This window comes from Doryrhamphus excisus, linkage group LG4 (assembly GCF_037039965.1).
Source record: "Doryrhamphus excisus strain RoL-2023G ecotype Guam linkage group LG4, RoL_Dexc_Guam_v1.1, whole genome shotgun sequence".
NCBI classification, from domain to species: domain Eukaryota; kingdom Metazoa; phylum Chordata; class Actinopteri; order Syngnathiformes; family Syngnathidae; genus Doryrhamphus; species Doryrhamphus excisus.
Window position 1 is genome coordinate 6,847,055 of NC_136360.1, and position 24,384 is coordinate 6,871,438.

At 40.3% G+C, this 24,384-nt stretch overlaps 1 protein-coding gene across 2 annotated transcripts in view; it reads left to right on the top strand.

Annotated features, from left to right (window-relative positions):
• Nucleotides 1-24,384, top strand: part of ncanb (neurocan b) — a 162,304-nt gene that overhangs the window by 87,992 nt on the left and 49,928 nt on the right. For both annotated transcript variants that reach the window (XM_078790054.1, XM_078790055.1), the window contains 2 exons: nucleotides 1,658-2,458; nucleotides 6,366-7,436. In XM_078790054.1, coding sequence (XP_078646180.1) covers nucleotides 1,658-2,458; nucleotides 6,366-7,436 — 1,872 coding nt within the window. The remainder of the gene's footprint in view (nucleotides 1-1,657; nucleotides 2,459-6,365; nucleotides 7,437-24,384) is intronic.

The following is a 24,384-nucleotide window of genomic DNA, read 5'->3' on the forward strand; positions in this document are numbered from 1 at the left end:
GTACATTTGTCAAAACAAGCTTGTAGATCAACATCTTTTTTTCGGCTCTGGTGGAGTAAAGGCATGAATGACTGAAACAAATGATGTCTTCCGGCTGGCTCAGAGTAGATGAAAATTTCAATTTTGAACACTAGGCTCTCATAGAAGAGAAAAAAATATTTTAGTTACTTTTTCAAGAGCACATAAATCACTCGAAAAACACAAAGGATGAGACGCCTTCTTTCAGGAGACGTTCGATGAGAGAGTACATTGTCTGATGGAATGCTTCATGGTAGAACTTCAAGGTCGCACATAGCAGTATGCCCTGTCAAGTATTTGTTCTTCAAATGCCATATTAAATTAAATCTACCTCAGGGAGATATTTTTCATGGCATGTGTTGCAGGATGCAAACTTTACATCACTCTCATAAACGGATTATAAGTTCCATAAGTTTGCCACCGCAAAGCAAGGAAGGATACTACCCAAGACATCAGACCAGGACACAGGGTTCTTTCTCAGCAGGCTGCAATAGTACTAAAGATCATTTTTTGTGATCGACTGTTGATGCTGATCACATGCTTTTCCACAAAAATTGTCTGATCCTGATCGGTGGCAGATCAATTGGAGCATGCCTAATTAAAATACAAAAATACAGTGTATTGCCTCTTGCCCGAAGTCAGCTGGGATAGGCTCCAGCATACCGTAATGAGGATAAGCGTTATAGAAAATGGGTAAAATGGATGGGTAAATATTGCCTTTTTTGCAAGATGGCATAAACACTGGTATTTATCCTTGCAATCCTTACAATTTATCCTTTAACATGGTACTCATCTAGGGCTGCACGGCGGTCGAGTGGTTAGCGCGCAGACCTCACAGCTAGGAGATCAGGGTTCAATTCCACCCTCGGGCATCTCTGTGTGGAGTTTGCATGTTCTCCCCGTGCATGCGTGGGTTTTCTCCGGGTACTCCGGTTTCCTCCCACATTCCAAAAACATGCTAGGTTAATTGGCGACTCCAAATTGTCCATAGGTATGAATGTGAGTGTGAATGGTTGTTTGTCTATATGTGCCCTGTGCCCCTCTCGCTCGAAGACAACTGGGATAGGCTCCAGCACCCCCGCGACCCGCGATAGAAAATGAATGAATAAATGAATGATCCTCATCTTCTTATGATACAGTTGAGGTCAAAATTATTAGCCACTTAGGAACATTTCCCTAAAATATTGCTTGATTGCTAACATTTTAAAGAATAAATAATGCATCAATGCTATTGCCTCGTTTTGGGACACTTTTGTGAATAAAATACATTTTCAAAATGCCTTAGAAACTGACATGGTCAAAATATTACAATCTGAATCTTAAGTGGCTTTAAGAAGTAGAATTACCCTTACCAGTTGATCGAATAGGATTGGTCAGTCCTTTGATTTAATGATACCAAACTTGCTGTTTGGGCATATATATATATATATATGGGTAAGGGCAGGGCCTTGAACCCTAAACATATTGTTCCCGCAGTTAAGCATATTGTTGTGAGACGGTTTTGGTGCATGAGAGCATTCATCCATTTTCGATGCTGCTTATGCATGAGAACATGGAAGAAAAAGGAAGAAGAAAATGCCACTGATTATGGAAAAAAATACCCTTGCTTTGACTAAAAATGTCCTGTTCTGTGTTGCAGCCCACCAACCAGCAGGCTTCCAAGCTGCAGCGGCGCTTTCCTTAATCCAAACCACCATCCCAGCAGAAAAGTCTGACTCCACAGTCACTGACCCCCAGTCAAGTCCCCCTTTCGCGAAGACTTCTGCTTGGGCTGGCCTGGTGGGCTTGGATAAAGCACACATAAACACTTCCTCTGAGATATCCGACGAGCATGTTGTCATCCACTTGAGGCCTGAGCAGAATTGGGATGACAAAGAGGACGGTGTCACAACCAGCCAGTCCAGCCAAGAGGAGTTGGACGACACAAAAAGCACCAACGCCTCGGTATTGCCCGACCTTGAAAACCTGGAAAGCCATGGAGGTTCTGCCCACGAGGAAGAAGACAATGCTTATTTTGACACTTCCACCTCCCAGACTTACACCAGTAAAACAATACTGACTGACCTTGTTAACACATTGATAAAGCCATTTAAATACTGGTCTGGTGGTGAGGAGGCGGTGGACGAGGCTGGGATGGGACCTCCAGTGCCTGGAAGTGAGCAGATGCTGGAAGAAACATCCAGCAGAAACCAAACATTAACCAAAGGCACTGAGAGCAAGGGCAGCAGTGACAACGCCATTAAGGAGCACAAGAGTGACACCTTTGGCCCCAAGCCTCTCACCAGTGGATTGCCGAGTCCAGAAGAGGGTCTGTCTGAGCAGGAAAAGGAAGTTTTTCCACTCATTCGATTAGTGCCTGGAGTTGAAAACACAGAGCAAAGTGGCTCCACTGCTCAGACGACCAAGGAGGAACAAATCCTAGACAAGTCTGCTGGTAATGGTAAGAGCTTTTTTTTTATTTCCCACTATGTGTGTACATTTGACCTTCTGCTGGAATTCAACATAGATCTAAGCATATTTAACATATTTAATTTAAACATATTTAAGCATGTCACATCGAAAGATAACTGTCGCTATCAGTGTTTTTATTTTTGGATGTGTTATTTTGTTTACACGAGACACAAAGGGAAACCTCAGTGGACAGTGCAGGGAAGGCTGGCCAGCTAACAAAGCAAAACATGCATGAAAAGCAGGAGGTCAAAAGTGTGGCAAAAAAAACCAAAACATCAGCCATACAGTGTTTTAGAATAAGTTTGAAGGCGCTACTTTTAAACACATTTTTACATGAGTATCTCCTGAGTATCGCACAACCTGAAGAATTGAAATAACTGTCCATCAAAGAAACACACATCTGCTCCACAATGTTTTCCTTTGGCGCCTACAGCGACGAACACATTCATGTGACAGAAGACCTGCGTCGAGGGGGTTTGCAAGTGCTGACACCCAGTGTAGATGCTCCTGACATGATTCACACAGCCTTGCAATAACTTCTCCTACCCTTTTTTTTATTAAATGTCATATCTGCGGATGGGTTGAGGTGGCCTTCTCACATCACTCTCTTTTTCTCATCGGTCTGTCTTGTCTCTCACATTGTCAGCCTCCATTCGCAATTTAATCTTACGTCCAGCCAACTCGAGGAGGATTCTGTTATCAAGCTTACACAATGTGAAGTGGAGACAGGGGGTTTGTTTTGCGGCATTTCATAATTATGTTGCGATTGCTGTGGGCTTTTTTTTTCATTTTTAGTGGTGGGTACTGTTATTCTAGCTGTACTACTAAAGTATTGTCAAGTATGATTTTTATAGTAGTGCACCTTGAAAGGGTATACTGTAATAAAAATGTCTGTGCTTTCTATAGTTGGAGTGGGTGGCACTTTGCAGCAACCCGGACTGGATCAGGACTGTATTTGTATTTTTCTCAATTTAGCCGTGTTTACATGCAAAATATGTTTAGTTTAGCATCCTTAAAATCAATAATGTTAAAACATTTATAATAATTAATTAATTATAAAATATATTTAGGGCTGCACTGCGGTCAAAGTGTTTAGCGCGCAGACCTCACAGATAGGAGACCAGTGTTCAATTCTACTCTCGGCCATCTCTGTGTCAAGTTTGCATGTTCTCCCTGTGCGTGCGTGGGTTTTCTCCGGGTACTCCGGTTTCCTCCCACATTCCAAAAACATGCTAGGTTAATTGGCGACTCCAAATTGTCCATAGGTATGAATGTGAGTGTGAATGGTTGTTTGTCTATATGTGCCCTGTGATTGGCTGGCGACCAGTCCAGGGTGTACTTCGTCTCTCGCCCGAAGACAGTTGGGATAGGCTCCAGCACCCCCCGCAAACCTCGTGAGGAAAAAGCGGTAGAAAATGAATGAATGATTGGTACTAATAGTATTCAACAATGGAAAAAAAAGCATGATTTTTTTACTTTTTCTGCTGCATTTTTTTTTCAAAATAACTAGAAAGGTTCTGAATGGATTTGGAGGAAGTGGGATATAGAAGAACTGATTACATTTTGGGTGTGATCCAGATCACCATCTGCATGCAGGAGTTTTTTACAGGATTCTTTAATAGTGCGAAGTACTGCCATTTTTGGCATTTGTGCATATGTCCATTTAAAAAAATGGTCAGATTACCTCCATGGTCATAAGACATTTAGCCTCCCAGGTACATTGTGCTATCGTGCTAGGTGTTAGCATGATATTGTTAGCACGTTAGTATTGCTAGCATGCTAATAGTATTTTTAGCCATTTTCATAGGTAGACACTATCATGCTAGGTGTTAGCATTCTAACATTAGCATAGTAGCATTTTTGTGATTTTTAAGACACCATGTTAGGCGTTAGCATGCTAACATGCTAATTATACTAACATTATTGGCGATTTCAGAGGTAGGCACTGGGCCCTATTATGCTCGGTTTTAGCATTATATCATTAGCTTGTTAGCATTCTTTGTCATTTAAACCACATTCCATAGTTTTTATGGTTAATGAGTAAATACGTATGTAGATTAATTGAAGATGTGAAATATATCAAATGAATGTTTAAAGTGTGAATCACAATATGGGGGTAACTATGGCACTTGGCGTCAGTCTGCGCTTTTACAGTGCTTTTGTAGTTCTTTTATATTTGTAGTTCTTATTTTCTTGAAAAACATTGATGGAGTCAAGCCGCAGAATTCAAACCGCGATGTGGCGAGGGAGAACTGTATACAGTATCTGAATGTTGCATAATTACTCCATTGCATAGATGACTAATCCTAATTAATATGTTGTTTTTGTTAGTGGGTGTGGTATTTGGTTTATTCATAGCACTATTAGGTTGCCCTGCCTCCTATGGAAATGAAGCACAGACTCTCAGCTTCAGCATTAGGCAATAGCAGACCCTATGAATAATGTATTTGGGTTTTAATATTTCATGCACGGGCATATTTATGTATGTTCTGCCTGTGGTGGTAATTTGTTGTGTGTGGGGCCGTGCTGCTTCTATACGTTTACACACTCCATAACCCAGCTCAGCGAGCTGAGCAATGATGATGATGATGCAGAAATCCCCGTCTCAATAACACCACTGGCCTAAATAAACACAAAGCAGCCATGAGTCGCACATGCTGACAGGATGAATTATTGATACTAGAAACTATAAGGCCACAAGCAGATAAGCTACTTGGAAGCACTTGGTCTAAATAAACAGGAGCTTGTCACCGAGTGAGTCATTTGCTTATCGCCTTTCTGAGAAAAAACATGTGCCAAAAGAGCCAGTTTGGGTAAAAAAATAAAAATGAAAATAAAATCAACAATCCAGGGGAGGATAAGAGAAGAGAAACAGAGATGTGTAAAATTACATGGAATCTTTTTGCGGCTCTCAAATAGCTTACTCAATCCAACTCACAGAAAAAGGCCCAAAAATTTCAGCAGTGGCAAAAATTACAGCCTGTCTTCAGCTTGTGAATTATGCTAAAATACACAAGAAAAATGTCTACTGGTTAGATGATAATGTGTTTTACAACTTCCACATAGGCACATTTCAAGACTACAGAGACCACTTGTGAGCATATATTCAGCACAGTAAAATCTTTTACATTACTCAGCCTGCATTGTGAAATCCGTAGCCTGTAGTATATTATTTTTCATTATCACATTAGCTGAGTTGTGCATTCTTTAACTGTAGAAGACTGTTTGTTCTGTGAACCTCTCCTCAGGGAATATAATGCAGTTGTTGTCTCCTCCCTCCTACTCCTGAAAAATACAGTTAAAATGAAAAATTAGCATCATCAAATTTTGCGCATTGTTTGGCAGGACAAAGACTCGCACTGTTGCACAGATCCCATTGTAAATGAAACAAATGGACCAGAGAAGAAGTGTAGAGCCCATTATTTAAAGCATTTAAAGCACAATTTGGGATTCAACAAGTGACATTGGCGGTTCGACTGTACATTTAATTGCAAATGTGAGAATCAGATTCTGGTGATGAATCGTGATTACATCTCTTGAAGCTTGTGATGTTAGTGTTTTGTTTTATGGGACTATAATATTTATGAGACAGGGATGTTCACGGTAAGATCGCAAAACCGGACACACGTCCCACAGGTTTTAGTCTTATGTGAGTTTGATTTATGTGCATATCTATTAAACCCACCATTGCAGCTCGCAAAAGAGCCATACTATGTGATGACTCCTATTCCCATGAGGAATATTGTGCTCCCTGTTCCATGAGTTCCATGAGCTCATGTAGGCTGGTCTTGAGATTTTATTGCCAATTCCACATCCATCAAATTAAATCACCCCACACCTACTCAACCCTCCACAATGTAATCAAATTAAATACTCTGACTCTCTGTTCCCTGTAGGGCTCACTGCTGTGTTTCCCGATGGCAAATCAACCTCCACTGAGGAGGTCAACTCCTCAGGGCCTCCCAAAGAAAGTCTGGCGTGGGTTGTCAAGTCAAGACATCGCTCCAGAGTGGGTTCTTCGAAAAATGTTGCGCATGTGGCCAGGCACCACACCTGGGAGCCCATGGAAGCCAAATCGGGACCACTTGAGGTGATGACCTTACCCAACTCGTTAGTACAGGAGACCGTAGACAACTATTCCGGTGAGGGGAGTGACCAGGATGGAGATGAGGTACATCCACAAAAAACTGTCCAGACTGGGACAAATCAGGAAAAGGAGATTGAGGGCAGCAGTGAGGTTAGTTTCCCTGGTGATATCAAAGTCAGCTTCAGTCCAAAAACGGTAGCTGAACATACTACCTCATCCCAGTGGAAGCTTGTGGCGCAACCAAGCACCTCACCTCAAAAGCCAGAAACTGCAGAAGAGGCCAGGGGAGAGATCTTCTATGTCCAAAGGCCTAATGACATTGTATCATCTGCTTCTTCTTCACGAAAAGGAGAAAGTGGCTCAAGTGGTGGATTCACTCCCGTTTTTAGGAAGAACCGAAAAGGCACTGGTAGAAAGTCCAGCCGCAGTGAAGCCAAGATAGTCACTTCCACACCCGAGGGCTTGATGGATGTGCTGACAACCACTGAGATTACCACAGTGGGACTTGTAACTACAGAGGACACCCCACAAACCAAGCTTGCCACTACAGAATCCAGTAGACTAGAGGAACCATCGATTTCTACCTCATGGATTGAGAAGACAACAACCAATATGGAGGCCAACTCCTCTACTGAATTATCAACAACAGCAACCATTCAGCTGACATCCATGGCTTCGGATTCCAAGGATACTGTGACAGAAATGGAATCTAGGTTGGCAGTTTCTGAATCTTTTGTGTTTGGAAGTCAATGGACACCTTCCGTAGGCTTGAGTCCAAAGTCTGAGGAACACAAGACTCCAGTGCTGACGGACAGCAAAGGACCAAGCAACCCTTTTGGCATCCTCGTCCCCAACTGGGCTTTTGGCCTCATTCCATCAGGTATGTTCCCTCGCTGTCTTCATTATCTAATCAGCTCTGATTAGTTTGATTGCATGCAGCTCAGTGGGAGTCACAAACGGTTGTTGTTGTTTTTCTGAGGCAACATACACGTGTCAATATTTATTTATTTATTCATTCATTTTCTGGTGCTTATCCTGTTCAGAATCGTGGTTGTGGGAGCTTATTCCGGCTGACTTAGAACAAGAGGCGGTATGCACCCTGGACTGGTTATCAGTCAGTTGCAGGGCAGTATTTATTTCACATGGTGGTTTCGAACAACACTCCCTAGACCCAACTCCCCCCACATGAGCAATTATGGCAGATGAGGTGTTCGCAGTACTTCCTCACACCACGATGTTCCCTGGTTTGGTTCCTGTATTCTGTCCATGAGGGATATATAGTTGCCGCTCATTGTTCCCGGGGGGTCATGTCTATTTTGACAAAGTCTTGTATTGACTTGACTGGAAGACAATATTTTTACCTTGGAAAAAAAGTCTTAAAAAATGACTTCTCCACAAAGCACGTGGTAGGGTGTGTCAGGAGTCTGGATGGGATGAATGAATACATACCCATCATCCACCAGTACGAACCTTGAGTTTGTTTTTTTAGACAGATGCACCAAGCAAATATGCACATTAGTACTGAATAATGTCATCAAATATTACCTTTATGCATTCCCACATAGTATCAACATGGGAGAAAGTAATGTGGTGTGTCCATGGACCGTCTAACAACTTGCGACAAGTAGACGCTTGCAAAAACATGCAAAAAAGTATGGATTTCCAACTGTATATTTTTTTTACAATAAGTAATGGCCCATATTTTGGCCCAAATTGCTATCCAGTTACTTAAAATTGTATGTAGTTATTTACAAATTATTCATTCATTCATTCATTCATTTTCTACCGCTTTTCCTCACGAGGGTCACGGGGGGTCCCGGAGCCCAACCCAGCTGTCTTCGGGCGATAGGCGGGGTACACCCTGGACAGGTCGCCAGCCAATCACAGGGCACATATAGACAAACAACCATTCAATTTGGAGTCGTCAATTAACCTAGCATGTTTTTGGAATGTGGGAGAAAACCGGAGTACCCGGAGAAAACCCACGCATGCACGGGGAGAACATGCAAACTCCACACAGAGATGGCCGAGGGTGGAATTGAACCCTGGTCTCCTAGCTGTGAGGTATGCGTGCTAACCACTCAACCGCCGTGCCACCCCGTTATTTACAAATTATTAAATTTTGAAATGTTTTCCAATCATTGTGCCTGAACGTTTCCTGTGGCCTGTTGTTTTGGGACACCTGCCTTACAACATGCTTGGGGATATGATGTACTGTTTTATGCTTTTGAAAAAACTGCATTCACAATAACCCACACAGAAAGCTTTCTAGATCTTCCAGAATCTGCACCATAAGAAAGCCCACGCCTCTGTGACATCACAAAGGAACAGTTTTGTGACACCCTCTGACACTGAGTGTTCAGAGCCATCCCAAACTTTTTTCAGGGATCACTTTGAAATGTGCAAAGGTTGTTATCTGAAACTTTGGCATAGAATAAAAAAGAATGCAACATTCTGACTACATTTATAGGTCAGAAAAGTGGGAAAAACATAATAGGTCCCCTTTGAAGTTTGTGTCTTTTCACTACCTGCTTCTTCATTTTGACATAAATCATACATTCAAAATGTCCTTTTCCGCCCTTTCATCCCCACTCCAGAGAGGTGAGACCAACCAGGTCTTAGTGAAGTAATAAGTGGGTCGGCATGAGTGCAATTAGGTATACTGTGGTGAGAAGAGACAAAGACCCTTGGCCCCAGCAAATCAATGTCGAGACAATCTTGCATGAGATGGAACTCATAATTGACTGCTTTCTCCTCTCCTTTTATAATTGTTTCTTTTTATTCCCTGTCTTTTGTTGAGGCTCTGCCAACAAACACCACCGCGCCCCTTCACGCTTGTTTTGTCACAGCATGTTTGCATTGATTTCTCTTGATAGCTAATGGGCACACCACCGTGGCGGAAGGGCGGCAAGAAAATTAAAATCGTTTCTCATGACGTTATCTATGTAATATGCAGCGACAATGTGTTTTTAATTGGAATTTCTTGGAACAGTGCCTTCTCTGAGATACTGCTCTATTCACTGTCATTGCTCTTGCTGTTAACCCTTCATGCTGTACTATTGAAATTAAACATTTTAGCCTTAGAACTATTTTAGGCAATTATGTAATTTTTCCTCTTTAATTACTTTTTTCCTATATTTGTAATTATCATTCTATGCCAGCCATCACCAAATGGTGGACCTATAGTAGGTCCAGAAACAGATCCAGTGATGGCCCTTTACGAACCAGAGTGAATCAGAGTAAATGGTAAATTTGATATAATAATATTAACATATCATCACTCTCACTGAGAGATCGCAGTTTGCGGGTGTAATTACTTAAAAACAAATAAATCCCCAACATTGAAAAGTGAATGGAGTGATCAATATCTGTTCATTTGTGCAGAATCCATAATGTCTCACATGCGCTGAAACTGTAGCACTAGTCCCAAGCGGAAATGTAACATGACATTACATGGGCAAAATAGAAAATAACGTAGCTGAGAGTACAGCATGCAAAATCTACAAGAATCATAACATTATTATAACATTATAATAATTATATTATAACAATCATAACATTATTTTTCTTTTATTATTTATATTTTTGTATGATTTTTAACAACAGCTATTACAAAAACCAAGTCTCTGTTTTGTATTGTACAGCCAGACAATGAGCCTAACAAGCTAGTCCACAGAATCAGGTGCCCAAACAAAGTATTAACATGTTGCTGACTTGGTCTCGGTTTTTAAGAGTTGGGACACTATATATGGATTTCAGCCAGGGAATCTTTTAATCATCACAATTACGTGTGTGGATGTTGTTTATATAACACAACACAGAACAGTGACCTGTCCCCTTCCTTCCTCTAATAAGCATAGTGTATTGAATGCTAATGAGGTGTCGAAGAGAACTTGGGATTTCACAGTGTTAGATGAATCTGTGATTTTTTAAAAATGAAATACATCTGCAGAAGACATTGCCAGTGCTGGAACGATGGTTAACAAATGTGACAAACACTGTTGAATTCAAGAAGTATAGAAAGTATGATGGTAGCTTTTCTTTCAATAAGGTTTTCATGTAAAGATAGGAACCTTTAACACAGGTTGAAGAGGGAACAGTTTAAGGGCGTCTAACCGTCCAGTCTTTAAAGTTAAGTTTATAATGGCGTCCATGTGACTCTTTTGTCCCCCACCACTCATCACCATGTTCACCATGTTCACTTGTTCTGGATAAAAGTAGTATTTACTGTTCATTTATCTATTTAATTCAGCACTTAACAGTAATTTTTGCTATAAATTCTCATTATTGTCTTAATATTTATGTTTGTCTATAACAAATTATTGGATAAAATTGTATTTATATAATTTCTACATGATTCAGTTTTGACCTTTTGATACGGATGGATGATGAATGAGGTTCCACTGCGTATAGGCATAAAAGAAGTCCACCCTATAAAATAAAAACACCACACCGACCTGGTTATGTACTAAGGTTGCTTTACTTTGCCGGGTACAATGACATGTCAAGACTATCACGGTATTTTGGAGCCAAATTTGTTGCTCAGTGTCAAAACGCTTGGGCTCAATCGCAGGTCATGGGTCCTCCAACAGAATAGTGACCAAAACACAGACAAAAACACTCAAGAATTGCTAGGGGTGAAACACTGGACTATTCTTAAGTGGCCTTCTTTGAGCTGTGATTTAAATCTCCGAAAAGATCCGAAATACGCAGTCTGGAGAAGATATCCATAACACCTGAGGGAGAAGCAGCAGTTTGTTCATGAGTAGTGAGTCAAAGTACCTGTCATCAGGTGCATGAGTCTCATTGAAGGTACAGTAGGCGCCTGATTGCAATAATTGCTTTGTGCAATAAACATTTTTTTTGCCGATTAGTTGTGAGTTTTTTAATTCTCTTGAACCACAATTTAAAAGCAATATCTGATATCCATTCAGATATGTCAGTCTCCCCTTATTTCAGTGATTATTGTGCAAGTACCCAACAATTTAGACTATGTAATTGTCCATAAGTCAGTGACCAAGTTATTGTCTAATATTTCTAAAACTGTGCGGATGATCGTATCATCATTTACATTTACAGATATCAGCCTTATACGTGACTGTATGTATATGTGTGTGAATGAGAGGGACCCAAGTGGAAGAGTGAGGTTACAGGGAGAAGAGATACAGAAAGTGGGGAATTTTAAGTACCCGGGATCAACAGTCCAGAACAATAGAGATTGGGAAAAGGAGGTGAAGAAGCTTATGCAGGCAAGATAGAACGGATGGAGAAAAGTGTCAGGTGTGATGTGTGATTGAAGAGTTTCAGCTAAAATGAAAGGAAAGGTATACAAAACTGTGGTGAGACCAGCCATGTTGTTTGGTCTAGAGACAGTACCACTGAGGAAAAGACAGGAAGCAGAACTGGAGGCAGCAGAGATGAGGATGCTGAGGTTCTCATTGGGAGTGACCGGGATGGATAGGATCAGGAAGGAATACATGTTAGAGGCCTTTAAGATAAAGTCAGAGAGGCCAGACTGAGATGGTTGGGACATGTCCAGAGGAGAGATAGTGAATATATTGGTAGAAGGATGCAGCATTTAAAGCTGCCAGGTAGGAGGCATGGAGGTAGACCAAAGAAGAGGTTTATGAATGTAGTGAAGGAGGACATGAGGGTAGTTGGTGTGAGAGAAGACAGGGTTGGATGGAGGAGATTGATTTGCTGTGGCGACCCCTGAAGGGAAAAGCTCAAAGAGAAAGAAGAAGAAAGAAATAAGTGACTGTATAGCGCTACAGTCCATATAGATCTATCGTCTTGCATGCAACCAAACGATGGGATGGACATGGTTAGAATTGTTTCAAATGAGTGCTATTGTATCTCATCACATCCTAATTATGATATTATTAATCTCCAGCAGCACAATATGATCAAGCGTGGTCCTTAGTGCCTTCATCCTACCTTCTCCTTACAATGAATATACATTTTTCTATTAGCCATGCCCCTGAAATAGTGTACTCCATGTCTCTTTGATATGGTGACATTTGAATGCACTGCTCCTGTTGAATAATTACAAGAAAGACACCCCCAAGCCCGGGTAACCTTTTGTAGTTGTCAGTTATAGTGGAGGAGGAAATTACATCACCCGTCAGCCACATTACAGCTCCAAGAAGATAGCGACTGAGATAAGAGGGAAAGGGCAGGAGGATGGAGAGCTGTGGACAAAAGAAAAAAGAGAGGAAAGGGATAGGAGATGGGGGGAGGGTGTCTCTTAAATGCAATATTTTACTGTATAAGGGAGAGTTTAGAAACTTGATAGTAATCAATAATCACAGACTAGACTGATGTCTTTACATCTCACGGGCCAAGATCATTCTTCATTCTTTGTCCTTAACTCTATTTCTTGATGACCTTATTTGTACCTTGCCTGTTCTTATGATACTTTGGTGCACATTGGAAGGCACAATGATGTTCACACTGATGGAAAACAGTGCAAAATGTGGTACAAACCTTTTCTCTGAAGGCTTCCACTCCTCTTAGCACTGATATTTTCTGTTCTTTGTTGACCCACAAGATAAATTATATGTTGCAAAAGTAATGAAACACAACTTAAGTATAAATTTTACTCTGAAATGTAATAATTCCATGCTAATGGTTATAATACAGAACCTTAGTTAGTGTCATTAAGCCGTTCTAGAGGAGACAATGCTTAAGTACTCTAACCGAATCAATTATCATGTGAGAAATCTTGTAAATGCCATCTGCTGCCGTGAGTCCAAAATGTTAACACAAAGCATGTTTTCGTAGTTTTACAATTAGGAATTATGTTCAATTAAATAGTTGTACACTTTGAAATGCCAGGCTGTGAGTTGTTTCTTGAATTCAATAGTGTTTCTCACCTTCTTTATCCAAGTGCTGACACTTGGAACTTTTGTTGGCCCTTTGTGGCGTTGGACTTGTGTCTATGTGCGTGAACAATGTTTTTACTTGTATGCCGATTTGTATGCCGAGGTTTTTTTAACTGTCCCACACTGTACTCCTTCATTTAAGAGTCTAGTTTGTAGTTGTTTTTTTTTCCCCCTCCCCTCTCCTCGTGTTGTTCCCCCTTCTCCCCCACTTCATCGCCCAATCATCCCGTCTTGTCACCCCTCGTCTCACAGCATAGTATGTCGTATATGTATGGACGGATGATTGCACAATCTCGCTTGTACTCCTGTATAAGTGACAAGAATAAAGGGCTATTGCTACTACTACTACTATTATGGGTCATTTTGCCACTGTGATCAAAAGAAAAGCGGAGACCTGTGGTGTGACTATGGTAGTGAACATACTAGAACTACGTAGTCAACTGCTGATGACATTGTAGACAGACAACAAAGCTGACTTTCGGTTTCCGTTTCCACGTATTAGCAAGCTAATAGGCTGCTAACAAAGACGTTTTTGTGATAAAAACTCATTCAAATCGGCCATTTTTCAAACAGACATCTCCTTCAGTACTGGCTGTTTTAGAGGTTTTTGACTGATCTTTCAAGGCACACACAATATTGTGTTCTATTGCTATATAAGATTATACTTTCGTCTTTCATCAGAAGTATGTTTCTACCTATAACTTTCACTTTGACATAAATGTTTTTTGCTCAAATATTGTTTAAATATCTAAACAACTATACCAACATCTTTGGTTTACGTTAACTAAAGAATACGCTAACCAGGGTGTACAATAACCAATGTTCCACTGTGGTTTTTTTTTTTTACACTGTAATAGGGTTTTATTTTTCTGTAATTTCTTCTATACAAAGTTTTATCACCAACTCCCTCAGTCTACTTTTCTATGTGAAAAAAACATGTTTCACAACAATTAGGAGTGAGTTAGTAACAATCCAGTCATTTTCTACTTGAATCACAAGTAAGGTTTGTAATTTGTAGCAGATTTGGTTCAAGTGTCAGCCCGAGGAGAATGGAGAATGGAATCAGGCTGAGTAAACTCCTCTCTGACTTTTTTTTTTTTGGCTTTTCCCAAGACGGAGCAAAAGGCCAGCAACATCAATAGCACTCCAGCCAGCTCTCACACAAATTAGAGTGGTAAATTTGGGAGGAAAGGAGCCACTGAGGGTGAAGTGTATGTGTGCGTGTTTGTGTGAGTTTTGGCATGTAGGGGTGAAGATAAATGGAGTAAGGGCAGGGCAGAGTGGCATATTATCACTTTTTCTCTGGATGGATGTTCAGGTTGTCTGCTGGTAATTGATTTCTCTGCTTCTTCCTCTTTTGCCACCCATGGCTTTCTTCCTTTCTCTGTCTCTTTTGTGGTTATTTTTTTGTCAGCCCAGACCTCCTTGTATTGCCCTTTTGGCCATTGTCACAGCTCTCGTCAAGTATAATGCTTTGATAGCCTCTTGAAGCCGAAACAGTCCATCCCTGTCTAATTTCTATGCTTAATGGGGTCATTTTCTTGCTTGTCATGTCACCCTATCATTTGCTCATTTCTATTCATTCTTTCATTGGTTATGTATATATTTGTATATATTTCTATGTAACACTCGAACCTAGGGACTATCCACAAGGAAACATTTTCAGGTAATTTATCATTTCAGCCTCTCATCCACACATAAACGGCCTTCTGGGTGTGATGAAACTGAATTTGTAGGGATGAGCAAGTACACCAGTTCACTCATATAAATGATCTTTATTCGTATCTGTACTCGGAGTGGGGGGGGACATAAACCAGAAATGGTCGAGGTTTAACCTGAAATGTATGGAGCTTACATCAGTACATTATTTTAAGTGTGAAGTTGACATGGATTGATTAGAATTTGCAATATTTATTACTATTCAACTATATGTGTACTGTGTAGGTGTACTGTGTAGGTGTAGTGTAGGTGTACTGTGTGGGTGAATCACCAACTTCACACAGCTTATTTTTTAATGAGCTGTGTGAAGTTGGTGATTCATGCAAACATGCAGTGATGCCAAACAAATAATCTGTCAGCCTTGTTGACTTTATTTTTCTCAAAAGCACCACATTCAGTACTACAAGTAAAGTTTTCCAACTGACTTTATATCACAAGCCAAATTATAAGGAGACGCAAAAATAAAAAAGCACAGACAGTAACGAAAGCACAAGCTGTCTTATGAAATGCGCATAACGAAAAAGTAAGAGGGGTGTAATATTATTATCACCACACTTATATATATATAATGTAGTATGAAAGCCATACAGGCAGAATGTTTGATGCAGCTCTTGTACTTACTACTGTGCAGGTGTATCTAATGTTGTGGCCAATTCAATTCAGGTTACTATTGCCACTGTCTGTGTACTGCCAACTAAAAATTAACAAAATTGTTTGTTCATGTTCGAAGAATGCATTATCCGTGAAGGATGCTCGGCTACTCACTGCAACTTTAGGGATTTTAGCAGAATCACCACAAAATTTGGTACACATCTTTAGGTGACTAATAAGCAGATGTCTGGAATTTTTTTTTATCAAGATTGGTTGAAAAACATGACAGCTATCAGTCAAAATGTCTTTGTAGGGCCTCAAGCACAACTGACCAATTGTCTATAGGTATTTGACCATTTGTGTAATGATAATAAAACTTTTAGGACTGTATTACTAACACCCCATGTATAAATACATCCAATTGTGATGCTTCATCCCCTCCATGGACCAAATCAAGTACCCTTGCTTGAAAGGGTCATTGAACATAACAAGTGAGAGGGCATGTGTTTGGATTAAAGGCAAATATTTGCAAAAGTGATACCAACCGCAAAACCACACAACCGCTAAATAATGCAGCAAGGGGTGAAGCGAGTCAAATGAAGTGTGGCCATGCTGGTGGATTTGTTGACATTCCAGGAAGAGAAAATGCTCATGTATAGAGTAGCCAATGAAGCGGAGAACAAAAAGCTTCCTCTAAAATGTAATTTACTAAACAAAATGTAGCCTATAGGAAAGCTGTCGTAAAACAAGTGTGTTTATGATGTCATAAAAGCCCCATATTATCGTTGCTGTCACAACAAAACTTGATTATTGGTCCTCTGGAGGCCCATCTCAAACTGTTGGTTTATTTTGTAGACTGTACCCACCCACAGGTCCTATTAAGACAGATTAATGACTGCTAATTGTTATTACAACCCCCGGTTTTTTCTTGTTTTTTTAAGTGTTTTTCACAGCTCTGAAAGAGATAACTCTGGAGGCAGGCAAAATATTTTGTTTAATGCAATAGCACAACAGATGCTGTATGCTGTTACCCTTCCCTCGCAGAAGATATACTATCTGATTATGTATTTCTCTGTCTCGAATTTGTGCCTTATGCTTACATATTGTTAAACATCACCATGAGGTCATTTGCATTTTCTCATCTGCATAATAAGGAATAATCAGTGCTTACAGTACCATAAATGAGTTGGTCTTCTTTCATGCTGTACGAAGGGTACATTACATAAATACAACCTCATAAGAATGTCTTTCATGACGTCTTAGTAGTGAAATGCACTGCTGACAACTTCAAAATATTAAGAATTAAGAACTATTCAGCATTATTGCAGTTTGAGAAGTACTCAGAAGAACCCAGAAAGTTAACAGAAAAGGTGATGGACTTGGAAATGTAGGCTTATGACCTAAACAATGTAAATATGATCAAAAAAAGGGGGAGGAGTTGCCCTTTATCGATACAAAAAGTAAAAAGTAAAATAAAAAGTCGTTCCTTGTTTATAGCGATTCATTGGTTCCTGACGCAACCATGATAAATCTAATAAATTAATTATATATATATGGGATATATGGGATTTAAAGTTAATAGAAGCAATATTTTCTTCGAGCATTTTTTACAACACATTGTGCAACTCTTATTCTGTAGGGACTCAAGACGGTACAAGCCAGTTAGCTAACCAGTTAGGCTCAAATGTATTTTTTCTAAACTTAAGAAGCGAAAAAAGCTACCACTTCCACACTATCAAGCGGGACATGGCTGACTTCATGGCTTCTTTCAGTGTTAAGGTACAGATACAGTGTAATGTATGGTAATGTCAATCTGTTGTGTCATTACTGCCACATAGTGACCAGAATACTGCATATCACTTGTATTTCAATATGTTTTGACTAACAATCGACCATAGCCTACCACAAAAATGTATTTGTGAAAACCTGCAAAATAGCCAGGGAGCGGGAATTGAACCACAATATTGCAAGAGATGACTTTACTGGAAAGTATGACCACTGTGAAAGGATGGATGGTATGTTTTTTGAAAAGAAAAAAAAAGGATTTTCATATGTGGTCATTTCAACATTTATACTAAGCCGATGCAAACACAAAACAAGAGATGATTTTATCAATACAATGTGCAGTCTGAGTCTATTCCCAAAAATAAACAGACCCGCTGTCCTTGAAGTTGGTTGTTTCTCTTGCAAGCCAGCATTCTACATGAAAGAAGAACTTGACCAGTTTGGACTTGGATCTGAAATGTCAAAAATCTGTTGGAATCCCCCCACATGTCCACACTGCTTTGTGTAGATGAAGAATGCCTTGAAGCAGACATTGATGGTTTGAAGCAGAGTGCTGTGTTCTGAAGCTTGTCTAGCTATGATGACAAAGGCATGAGATGCTTGATGATGGTCATTTCCCAAAGTCAGGACATAAGGGGGGTGGCTCTAGATGCCTTGGCCTCATGGGGCTCTGCTATCATGTTTGTTCCAGGCTAAAAAAGAAAAAAATGAGCGCAAGTGTGAGTATATGAGTGTATAAGGAGCGAATGTCAAGTACAGTAGAAAAAATATATAAAAATACACATTGTGAGAATAATTTTCTGCAGAGCGCCATTCTTCCACGGCGTGGCAAATCATTTTTTGCACCTTGGCAACGGCCAACGCTGTCTGCAGCTGTGGGAAGTGAGGATGGCAGCTGCCTTAGGGAAAGTTCCACAACAGGAAAACATTCTAAGTATTGATACCACCTGTGATTTGTCATATGAAGAATATACTGTAGGTGCGTAAAAAACATATTTTGAGCTCATCCACACAGAGAGGTGCCACAGGGAACACTTCCATAGAGAACCAATTCTAGCACACGTGTTTTTGAGTTATTGCTGCTGTTAATAGTTTAGGGCAGGGGTCTCAAACTCAATTTACTTGGGGGCCACTGGAGCTAGGGTGAGACTGGGCCACATCAGGTTTTCCAAAAAAAAAAAACATTTATTAAAAACAGAAAAATATACAAACTTTTTCAGTGCTTTGGTTCCGATTTTCTACAATAAAAGCGCTGATAAAACATTCCACTGTTCTCAAATATCTTAATTTTTATTTTTCTGCACAAAATAAGATGAAAAATAAACAAATCAAGAATAAAGAAAATCAATCAGTAATAAATAAATTTAATAATAATAATAAAACAAGCAAACAGCAAATAATAAAAACTTATAGTTGGTGGGTAGACAAATTATTTTTTTCAGATTAAAATTAACAAAGCATTATTAGAGCCCTGTAGACATGACAAAACATGACTAGTCACATTTATACTCTTTTTATTTACAACATATTGCGCAACTGCAGGGTCTTGAGACACATGCTAACTTGTAAACTAGAGATCTAGCGACCTAAACGGTAGCCTTCAAGTTATTTCCTTTAAACTTAAATAGCCAAAAACTTACCACTTCCACACGGATAGGGAGGATAACTATTAACAGTTATTTAACCTTTAACATGAACATTAATCAAACGTAATAATTTTTTCTGGGTACATGATACCATACAGCATCCATATCAAACTTGGGCGGGCCGCACTAACATTAAACTTTCATATCAAGGCGGGGGCCTCAAAATAGTGTCCAGCGGCCCACGTGTTTGAGAGCCCTGGTTTAGGGTAAGGTGATGTGTTTCCCACTAAAGCTTGTGGTTCTGTTGCAAGCTTTCTATTCTGTTGGATAGGCATAGCCATGTGAGCTCTACCTGCCTCGCTGGGGGTTGACATTTGCAAGGTTTGCAAAGAAGAATATATTACCTGGTGTTAATCCATAGAGGGGCAATTTCAGTCTTGTCAGTTGCAGGATCTTCTCAGCCTAAATGGGTAACCAAGTTTCAAACAACATCTTTCTACAAGGTCTGTCAAAGTGTTGACGACAAAGATGTGTATTGTTCTGAAACAAAATGACCCTGTGTTCATGAGCTTTGGGTAGTGACCGAAAAGACAAGATCACGGGTACAAGCACCCGAAATGAGTTTTCTCCGCAGGGTGGCTGGGCTCTCCCTTAGAGATATGGTGAGAATCACTCAGAGTGGAACCGCTACTCCTCCGCATTACTTAGGTGAGTGGCAGCATGTTCCCCTTTCCTTAAATACACACTTAAAGGCACATACTGGCCAAAATGGAGCCCCTCGAGCACATCCAGCTGTGCTTCCAAGCTACTAAACCGACTTCACACCCACTCGCTGGCCTTGAAAGCAGCAGTGTTTGTCACCATGCGTCATGCAGAAAGCCATCCTGCTGCGGATGCGAGGGGTGAGGGCCCTCCTCACGTAGGTCATGTCAAACACGCCCACAGTCGTCAAACCTCCCCCGCCCTACATGATAACTCTCTAGTGGGAGGTGAAGTCTCAGTGGGTCTTCAAGGTGTAAATTACAACCTGGCGAGAAAAGAGAAAAATGTTTGCAAATTGCAGTGGCGTCTTTAGGGACTTTCAGGAAGCAAGTTTTTGCTCCTGGCGGGGGTGCACTGAGAGGTCGCGTGAAGTTCTTTTGTTGAGTTTTAAGCAGGTCTACAAGTAAAAGCTGCGGGCCCACAGCATGTTCATCTTGTTAATGCTGCTGAGCTGTCAGAGAAAAGGCTTGATTTTTTACCCACAGTGGGGAAACGTGCAAGCAGGCAAGGGAGTATGAAATCCCTCATCTGTGCTCTCTTATTCAGATGTATTTTTTTTATAGTACATCTGGGGAGGGAAAACTGCATTTTCACAAGTTCATTGTGTCCGTGTGTTCTTTTTGTTTGGGAGTTATAAAAACGAGCTTTGGTGATGAATGATTGTCTTTGCAGCCAGTTTTCAATATTGGTCTCATCCCTGAAAAGCAGCTTTGTTAATCTTAGCTATGAAAGACTGCAAATGAGCTTCAGAAAAGGAAGCACAAACAAACAGGAGCATTATTGTGTTGCAAAGGCGGATAACACATGTCTTATTATATTTGGGGAGAAAGTCTTCTTTCCTTCCAAAATAAATGGTTCCATCTGCACAACGTAATAATCCACACATTAGCCTCCTGACTGAATTATATATGACACGCTCTCTCATCCTGCTGACAGAAAACCTGACGAGGGAGTCAAAATTGCAAATTGAAAGTTACAATGCATGCACATCCCTATATGAATAGATAATAACTTTCCTACCTTTTGTGCCGTACGTGCGTGTGCTGCAGACTGACAGACAACAGACGTTAAGCCTGGAAATGAATGTGTGTGATGAAGAGCCAGTCTGAAAGCTGAGATAATGTCATTTATTAACAATAACCTGACACGAGAACAAGGCTGGTTGAGGATGAACTGCCAGAATGGTCTCAATGCTTGGCCCACCTTCAGTTTCTTTTGTGGTCATGGATATGTCTCCGAAGTGTGGACGTGTTTGAATGACACACATGTTATGAGGTGTGTTGTCTTGTGTTTGCTATCCCTCAGCGATGAGAACTTGATTAAAATGTTAAAAGGTTGACAATCACTGTTTTTGGTAGCGAAGTGCAAGTTTGAACACAGCCTATGTACTCTATACCATCAAACTACGAGTGTAATATGCACCATCAATGGTGGTCCACACTTTGTTTACATTATATGTATGGAGTTGACACACTGCAGAATGACATACTTATATGTAGGTTATCACATGGTTTGTCTGGTATCAGGCCAGGTATCATGCCCCCAAGGGTCAGTATCAGCCCGAGACCGAAGGTGATAATCTTATTATCACATACTATTTAATCATGAGCTTATTATCATGTACTATTTAATCAAAAGACCATTTTGTTTCCAGAAAATGTTCAGTTTATTACATGTATTATATCTAAACAGTGTACACACAATAATTGCACAAATATTTCAACAATAATATTTTATCAACAGTTTTATCTTATCAATGTCTGACAATTAAAGTTCCATTAATCAAGTTTGGGTTTTTTGGTGACTGGAGAAGCACTAGGAATATTTATAGTTACAGTGACATTTCCTGTCACATGCGCGGGGAGCACAGACGGCAGCAAAACAAACGCTGTGTGTTCACGCTCGTGCGCTGTTCTCTGATTGGTTGTTTCACGGGCACAATACCAGAGCAGCGCGCTCCGAGTGGACAGCTTCGGGGGCTGATACTGGACATGGTTAAAGTCTATATTTTATCAGTATCACTGCCCTGGGCTTTGACACAGTATCATTTCGGCCTTTTCCCATATCATTCATGGGCGGTTTCTAGGGTACAGGGCCAATTAATACTGTAGTATGTGTAATATCACTGATCATCACTAAATGCACAAAACACATGTCCGTTGCAGTCATCATGTCGTATGTGACCACATAAATATTGAATTCTACGTACCAACTGAGCCATGGCCGTATGTGAGCCTGCGGTATGTGCTTTACTAAAATACATTGGAAGATTACCTTCCCAGTGGTCTCTCTGCTGGACTCTGGTGAAGGCTCATCATGCCCTAACCAAAAGAGCGGAGGGGGGGCTCTCAAATGGGCAGAGGCATGATCTCTGTCTGTACAAACCTATCACAAGGTTCACTGAGTCCAAGTAGAGTCACATGGCGGTTTGTAGGCAGTAACTGGGTACAAACATGTAGTGTCACAGTAGGATAAAAATAAACATTCGTCCACTTCAAGGCTTTATTTGGACATTTTCATTCAAATCAAAATAAGCGACAGAAATCTGTGTTATTAGATTGTGTTTCACTTCATCTCTTGCCAAAAGTCAGCTGGGATAGGCTCCAGTACATCCTCGACCCTGGTAGGATAAGCAGCATAGAAAATGGGTGGATCGATGGAAATAATGTGAGGTGAACTAATTTTTTGTCAACATCATAAAACCAAGTAAAACTGCTTACCTGGCAGATGAGTAATAGCAAGTTGCAAACCTAGTGTTGTTTTCTCTATATTACTACAATGAATAAGTGTATTGAATAAATGTATGTATTTATGCTGCATGTAAAATTACAGAATTTGCATTGCTCATATTATACTGAGCAGCCAGCCCAAGTTCCTTTTCCTGTTCTATGGTTGTCATCACACTTTTCCTTTGCTGATACTATTTTGTAATTGCATCAGAAGCACCACAAAATAACCCCAAAGAGGAAGCCAAACACAAATAAAATGGAAACTCTAGTTTTCGGTGGATGCTTGGAGGTCTGAGTAGCACGAGGGAGCAAATATCCTGCCATCCTGACTTGATGAGGAAAAGAGCGCTGAACACAAATAAATGTTTTTTTTTATTCTTTCCCCCTTGTGGTGCCCACACGAGAATGGCACCCTCGAATCGCCACTGAGTGTGGCCGTCAACCATCATACACTTCTCTGTAGGATTCTTTCAATGCATGATTCTGTCCCAATCCAGTTTTATGGTCTGCTGTAAATCCTGGTTGGATGTATGAGCTTCCGAAATATACACCAGCTCCAAGCTAATCTCCCTGATGAAAGGCTTAGAGGAAACTTGGAATGGGTGACCCCCTTTAGTGCTGTAAAATGTCACACATCACATAGTGCCTGCTTAGAATATATGTTCAGTGACACTTGTATCTATATTTTATGCATACATTGGAGTCGCATGGCAAAGCTTCGTGCATTGCCCCAATGCATAATTGTAAGTTGCATCTTGTCGTTGCTCTCACATTTTTTTCTCTTTAGCAGCATTAAACCTCACTTTTCTTGCCCTTCACACACAGAGGAAACAGCGTCCTATTTTAAGAACAGTGCGTAATTAATCATAAGCTAGCGGCATTAAGAGCGGCAGAATGTATGATAGTGTGGTTCCCTCGGTGACTTTCTGTCCCTCTGTAGCTGACATCGCTTTCACTCAAAGGCTCCACATACACTACGTGCAAGAAGAATACAGAACTCTTGGTTTTGTACCGGCCTAATGTGCTCGTGGACAGACGAGGCATAGCACGGTCTCATTTGGGCGTAATGAGTCGTTACTAATTACAGATTGTGTCACTGTCCTCTCATTCTTCAGTTGCCAGAAGTATTGCTCTATGATACACAAAAAGCCATTTTTCACTGGAATCTTACAATATTGACAACTCATCATTTTTGTAGCTTCTAGTCCTTAGTAGGATTACGCACCGGTAGTGTACTTTTACATGCTTTTGTGCATTCCCAACCAGCTTTCCAGTGCTTATCCCAAAGCCAAGTAATTGTGTGGGTTGCATTAATTAATGCATGAGCACCTCTCTCTTATGACAGTATGATAGTCTTTGAGAACTTTATTCTGACCCCAACACATCAACAGCAGTGCAATTCCAACACTTGAAGAAAAACAAAACTCAAGGAAAACTCAAAGAAAAACAATAAGCGGATATTCTTCTCAGCAGAAATCCCAGAAAATACACACTAACATTTTAATTCAACTTAAATTCCCTGGTGTCTTTGAAGTCATTGCTCATAATACCACGGTAAAAAAAAATGTTTGGCAAAAGTAATAAAGACATAAAAGTATTTACTTAATAAAACATTTTTGTCATACTGCTGCCATCCGCCATAAAATACAAATTAAAATAAATTGTTTTCAGTAGGTTTTCTGGGATAATCTGGCAACCAGATTAATCAAAATACAGCTACGTATGCACAGCAAAGTGAAGAAAGGGATATATTCACAAGCATAACACAATAA